The 7500-nt window shown below is 29.9% G+C and overlaps 1 protein-coding gene across 1 annotated transcript in view; it reads right to left on the reverse strand.

Annotated features, from left to right (window-relative positions):
* The window catches only part of LOC137629285 (uncharacterized), a 103606-nt gene that overhangs the window by 63292 nt on the left and 32814 nt on the right, over positions 1–7500 (reverse strand). The window contains exon 2 of the mRNA XM_068360546.1: positions 872–1171. Within this exon, the coding sequence (XP_068216647.1) occupies positions 872–1171 (300 nt within the window). The remainder of the gene's footprint in view (positions 1–871; positions 1172–7500) is intronic.

The raw sequence follows: 7500 nt of genomic DNA on the forward strand, positions 1-7500 counted from the left end.
ACAATCGTAATAGATAACGAGTCAAACAAGAAATGACATCTTACGAAGAAACAATAACAATAATAATAATAATAATAACAATGATGATGATAATAATAATAGCAACAAGAATATCCATAATAATAGTAATTATATTAATGAACTCGGATTTGGCACAATTTTCGTTACCTATTGAATATTTACTAGATTATATTGAGAGAAAAATGTACAAGCAATTTGTACAATAAGATTTGCTAAAATCTAAAAAAAAAAAAAAAAAAAAAAAAAAAAAAAAAAAAAAAAAAAAAAAAAAAAAAATCTTTAGCTTTGTTGTTAGCGTTGAGTTAGGGGGAAATTTTGCTGGGCAATAAATTATTCGTCATACTTTTATGATAATAATAGTAATAATAATACGACAACAACAACTACTACTACTACTACTGCTACTACTACTACTATTATTACTACTACTACTACTACTACTAATAATAATAATAATAATAATAATAATAATAATAATAATAATATATCGATCAATCCTCCTTATAATCGAAATAGTTTTTATCTAAAGTCAGCATAAGATTAAAAATCATATGTGCAATAATAATATAATTCCCTGGGGAGGATGGAGGTAAGCATTAATGATATCAATAGAAGATAGAAATGACAAAATGGCATATTGGGAATTATTATTGACAATTATAAAAAAGAACTATAGATATACTCAACCAAAGAGCATATTTCGTCATCGTAGCAGGTTTTGTTATCCAAAGCTAATGCCAAATGAAATAAACAAACTGATAAGCAAATAAGGACACCAATGTTATTGACAGTGCAATCACCATAAAGACACAAATGGCCGACATAACAAGAAACAGTGAGTGTATCTTACTAGAGAAGTACACCAGCCATTCTTCTCAGCGTCTCTCTCTCTCTCGCCTTCTTCGCGCGGTCCAACGACCATTTCCCTCCTTCCCTCTGCATACCGGAGCCAGGCGACAAGATGGTGTCTATTCTGGGGGGCTTTATTGAGTGTTTTAAAAGTCGACTTTGACTCTCCAATGGACGTCGACAGGAGGATGGGACGCGCGTTATCGACATGCCTAGATAACTTGGGAATTCTTGAAGCGTCTCGAGTTCTTGGGTTCGAAATGGCAGATGGAGACGAGGGATGGGTCTCAGAGAGGCGTTCCTGAAGAGGTAGAGGAAAGGCTAAATTAGATTGGCTGACATGGTACTCTTATTAGAGCGTTTATCTTCTCTACGTAATAACGGTCAAGTGTTTGGCTATATATATATATATATATATATATATATATATATATATATATATATATATATATATATATATACATAGGTATACATATATCTATCTATCTATCTATCTATATATATATATCTATATCTATCTATCTATCCATCTATATATATATGTATATTATATATATAATATATATATATACATATATATACATACTGTATATATATAATATATATATAAATATATATATATATATAATATATATAAATATATATATATATATATATATATATATATATATATATATATATATATATCTATCTATCTATCCATCTATATATATGTATATTATATATATATATATATATATATATATATATATATATATATATATATATATATATATACATACTGTATATATATATATATATATATATATATATATATATATATATATAATATATATATATATATATATATATATATATATATAAATATATATATATATATCTATATAATATATATAAATACATACATATATATATATATATATATATATATATATATATATATATATATATATATATATATATATATATTCGGTCACGATCAGAAACTCCGTCTCTTCCCGTCCCTCGGGTAGAGGGAGAGAAGTAGTCATACCCTGGTGAGAGAGGGCTGCGTGTGTGTGAATATTCATAGATATTTATCTGTAATTGGTAAGGTTCGCCTACACTAATATTGACAAAATATTTTAGCAAAGGGATTAATACTTAAAATTTGTCTTAACTTTTTCTAAAAAATTGTTTTATGCATACTGTGTATCTATATGATTATTTATCTAAGACGGATCATTTTTTTCCTTAGAAGTGTGATTAGCAGATAAAAGTATTTCAACTAGTTCTTTTTCATCGTATTGTCAATTGAAAAATTATTGGCGGTATTTCATCGACAAAAAAATATTCAGTAAAAGAATATCTAGTTATTCTTGATTAATGTCTGTTAAGAAAATGGTGAACTTTCTTCTTCGAATTCACACTAACAAAGAATTTGCCTAATATATAAATGTGGTTTTGTAAGCCTATTAATAAAGCAAGTTGCCATTGGTGCATATCTGTAGCGTTTTTAAACATTTTCTCGTAATTACAAAGTCGGAGATTCACTATAATAGTGTCTAAAGATCTTGAGAATATTGAAATCTAAGTGAAATGGAAATTAATCTTCATTTTCCATTCGTAATTTTAGCTCAGAGCCAAGCTAATGGTACTTCCAAAGTCTCTCTCTCTCTCTCTCTCTCTCTCTCTCTCTCTCTCTCTCTCTCTCTAGCTCCTCAGTTAGCTTTTTTCTTCAGAAAAAAATGATCGAATATCAGCTCAATTTCCTCATTGTCTTTAATATTGATCCTGACCAACGTAGTTTTTCTTAAGTCTAATTTGAAGAGTTATGCGAGAGAAACAAAACCGTAATGTTTTCAATAGTCTACTAACTTATCACACAATTTTTATGCGTATTGACTCTTCAACATAACTGTTAGCCTTCCCTAAAATAAAGAAAGTTGAAAGCCAAACGTAGATTAGAGGTATATCATCCGGATAACTGGAGAGAGAGAGAGAGAGAGAGAGAGAGAGAGAGAGAGAGAGAGAGAGAGAGAGAGAGAGAGAGAGAGACTCAAGGTAAATGGTAGAGGCGTTTGTAGTTCACATCGTGGGACAAACGGCCTCATTAGTCTATGGGACACAGGAAATGCAAGAACCGACTTCGTCCTACGGCCCGGAATGCCATATATATTCTTCGCGACCCTCACAATGTGTGAAAAATTCACTGGACTTGTGCATTCTCTTTTATCTATTCTTATATGTGGTATAAATACATCTAAATATAACTTTGCTAAGATAATTCGTATATCCTTATGTAGGTGTTTTAATCGTATATATTTTCTAAATGTATGTTGATTTTTATTCTAATTGATAAAGTATGGTACACTAGTGAACTTTTCCCAATAAAAGTATGTATAGAATAAAAATGTTAGTTTATTTATTATCATTTTTTGGTTTTGCATATCGTTTATAATGTACGTTCCATCAGCTACGTCATAAAACTTAAACTCAGAAGCGTCACTTCCTGATAATAGATAAGAAATATTTTCTGACACGTTCATAAAACGATGAATAAATTCAAGACTTTGATTTGGAATATTTTTGTCATACATAAATACCGATACAAATAGAAAATTAGCTTGAGACAGCACCTGTGATTATTACGAAGTTGGGAGGGGGTTATGGTTTTTCCCCTGTTTGTGTGTTTGTGAACAACTTCCTGGACACAATATTACACATAGAGTAGTGAAACTTTTAAGGATCAATAGTTATGATGAGACGTAAAATTATTCAATTTTCAAAGTCCTAGGTCAAATGTCAAGGTCAAGGTCAAGCAAAAGGATAACCAAATTAGCCCTAAGGCAAGCTGGTTTCGAGAAATAAGCTGTCGAGGTGGAGGGCAGCACCCTCAGAGTGCTTTTCAAGTTAAAATTTGATATAATATAATTATACTACACCGTCCTTTTTCTTTGATTATACTTTTTTTTTTTTTTTTTTTTTTTTTTTTTGGTCGCTATGAGCTCCCGGAATGGTAAGTTATCTGGAGGGGCAATTGTTAATCTACAATAACTTTTCTTATATAAAAAGAGAAAATTTCAGAACAGCCTTCTCTTCCATTTTATGTCAAATCTTTTAAGTATTCTACTTGAGATACTTTATGCAAATAAAGACATCACGATTCACTCCTTAGTTCATATTAGTTACGATTTATGTAATCAGATTTTTAATTACAAACTTTAAAAAATTCTTCGTAGAGTTCTTCATACCATCCCTACTTTCTGTTTGTCTGTCTGTTTGTCCTTCTCTGCTTGCCTTTTTGTTTCTCTGCCTTTTCCTTTATTTCTCTGCCTCTCTCTGTCTGTCTGCCTGTTGGACTCTGTCCCTTTCTGTTCGTCTCTCTGCCTCTCTCTGTCTGTCGCTTTGTCTCTCTACCTCTCTCTGTCAGTCTGTCTCTTTGTCTGCCTGTCTCTTTGTCTCTCTGCATTTGTCTGTCTATCTCTCTCTTTCTTTCTGTCTCTGTCTCTCTTTCTGTCTGTCTCTGTCTCTCTGTCTCTGCCTTTGTCTGTCTATCTCTCTCTTTCTGTCTGTCTCTGTCTCTCTGTCTGTCTGTCTGGTTATCTCTTAACGTTTCTTCCTTTACCTCCTCCTCCTTTTTTTTTTATACAAAAATTTTTCGAGCTGCCGAAACTGCATCTTCTCCTCCCACTCTCGTCACGTCCGGACAAAACGACTCATTAGTGTTTAGTACAGGAAATGTCATGGGTGAATGAGGAAGAGGTGGAGAAAAGATGGTTACATATTCTCTCTCTCTCTCTCTCTCTCTCTCTCTCTCTCTCTCTCTCTCTCTCTCTCTCTCTCTCTCTCTCTCTCTCTCTCTCTCTCTCTCTCTCTCATATAACCTATTACTCTTCCTCTTACATACAGCTTCATTCACATAATCCCATAATGTGAATGTCATTGATGTACTGAATATTCAAAGATTAATTTGATCTATTATAATTATTGTTCGATTAATGTACAGTATTCGACGAATTGTGTTACTTATAATTAGACTTAAGATTCATTTTTACCAGGATTGATGTAGTAAGTATATTAATGATAGATTGCTTATTCAAGGGTCAATTCTGGGTGTATTCAACGGTGTATTATATTCATGTAAGAAAAGAGGTAAATAATTGGTATTTGAAAACATATATAGAAAACTTTATGTTTATATTTAAATGGAGTACTATGTATATTTTAGAATTGATTAGGACTAAAACGGATCCAATTAAAATGTTTTTTACTGTCTAAATATTTAAATGTTTGCTGAACTTAATATTTCAAGAGGTTTCCTTACGTACTTACAGTAATTAATCTTGAGCATTCTATTGTTCATTCTTATCCAAAATGTAATTCGATGTATCTTCTTACAATATAAATTTATCAAAATTGTATCTTCTTAGTATATGGAGTGTATAGCCACAATTAGGATAAGGAACTGTATAACTATACCAATTGTTTTAGCTCTAAAGTGAAAGTCTAAAAGAATTTTTACTTTAAAGATTCCCACTTGAAAATGTTTTAAACGATTCTTGAAGATGATAAAATAATGACGGTTTCATGTCAAAAATAAAAGAAACGTTTGAGTAGCCTATCAAATAGCGAAATATGCTTTTATGACATCTTTTCATTTCTCATTTTTCCCGAAAACTTGTAGACAATAAATATTAGCATACCAAAAAACTTCAGAAAATATAGGACACTAATTTATTTCCGTCATACTTATTTCTGTTCAGACCTACAATCCTTTCAATATTAAATTTCTATTTACTTTATCATCCGTTATCATCAATCTGTTCCTGCATTCAATAATGCCCATTTTGCCCTCGGGACATCGGAAGTCTGAATTTACATTCCTGTTATACAATGAGGGTTGGAAAGTAAATCATATTTAGTCTCTATATGTTTAGTGTATTTAAGTTTTGTACAGTCATGATAAATCGTATGATATCTTTATCAGGCTTGAATTCATAGACATCATATAAGTAAACATAAATTTTCTAGATAGACAAACAAACAAACACACTCATATATATACTGTATATATATATATATATATATATATATATATATATATATATGTGTGTGTATGCGTAGGTATGTATGCATATATAAACATACATACACACACACACACACACACACACACATATATATATATATATATATATATATATATATATATATATATATATATATATGTATATATATATATATATAATATATATATATATATATATATATATATATATATATATATATATATATATATATATATATATACATTTTATGTGTCTTTGTCTTTGTATAGGTATATACAGTAATTTCATATATCATATATGCCTATACATATTTATGCACACACACAAATACACACACACACACACACACACACACACACACACACATATATATATATATATATATATATATATATATATATATATATATATATATATATACATATACAATTACAACAACCTATGTTATTTATATTTACTCGTGTTCAAACTTACTCTTATTTGCAGTTACATTATAACTACCCTCTTGATAAAATAAAAGTCGTAATATTACAATCGCCATCACCAGAAACAAAACATCAACTACTATGAACTACTACTATTATTATTATTACTTGCTAAGCTACAACACTAGTTGTAAAAGCAGGATACTATAAGCCCATGGGCTCCATCAGTGAAAATAGCTCAGTGAGGAAAGGAAATAAGGAAAAACTACAAGAAGTTTAAGAACAATAACAACATTAAAATAAATATTTCATATATAAACTATAAAAACTTGAAAATTACAAGAGAAATAGAAACAAGATAGAATAGTGTGCCCGAGTGTACCCTCAAGCAAGAGAACTCTAAAGTAATACGAATCATTAAATTCTTGCTCTGTTTAAATGAGACTTTGTATTCAAGTGTAAATGTATAACAATGCATATTGCTGCGACATATAAAAGGTTATAACAAAGTCTTAGTCTTTCCTAAGATCACAGGTCAAATGAGGTCAAGTTTGGTGTGAACCCATTACTCGTCAATATCCACTCCTTAATGACATACTCCGGAAATGGACTTGGAGTTTGGTGGCTGAGAGTGAGGAGTCATAGGTCATTACGAGGAGAGAGAGAGAGAGAGAGAGAGAGAGAGAGAGAGAGAGAGAGAGAGAGAGAGAGAGAGAGAGAGAGAGAGAGAGAGAGAGAGAGAGAATATTCGGTTTTATGTGGGTCTTAGGAAATAGAATAGTTAATAATAATAATAATAATAATAATAATAATAATAATAATAATAATAATAATAATAATAATAATAATAATAATAATAATAATAACATTATTCAACAAGCTATCGTCCATGGTGTTAGAAGATAGTAATCAAAAATTTTCTCTACCTTTTTACCAGCCAAATTTCGCATTAGAACGATTTCACCGGATAATCAATGTACTTTATGATTTCTGTATATACATATTATTCGATGAACATGTAAGTAAATGATATACAATCCAGATATTAAATATTTGGCCAATTTTGTAATGTCAATTCTTACGAGTTTCTAATGTAAGCATTCTAATTACAGTATCTGTAATGCTTACTGAATAAGTTTATTCAAATAATGACT

This window comes from Palaemon carinicauda, chromosome 37, assembly GCF_036898095.1.
Source record: "Palaemon carinicauda isolate YSFRI2023 chromosome 37, ASM3689809v2, whole genome shotgun sequence".
Classification (NCBI taxonomy): domain Eukaryota; kingdom Metazoa; phylum Arthropoda; class Malacostraca; order Decapoda; family Palaemonidae; genus Palaemon; species Palaemon carinicauda.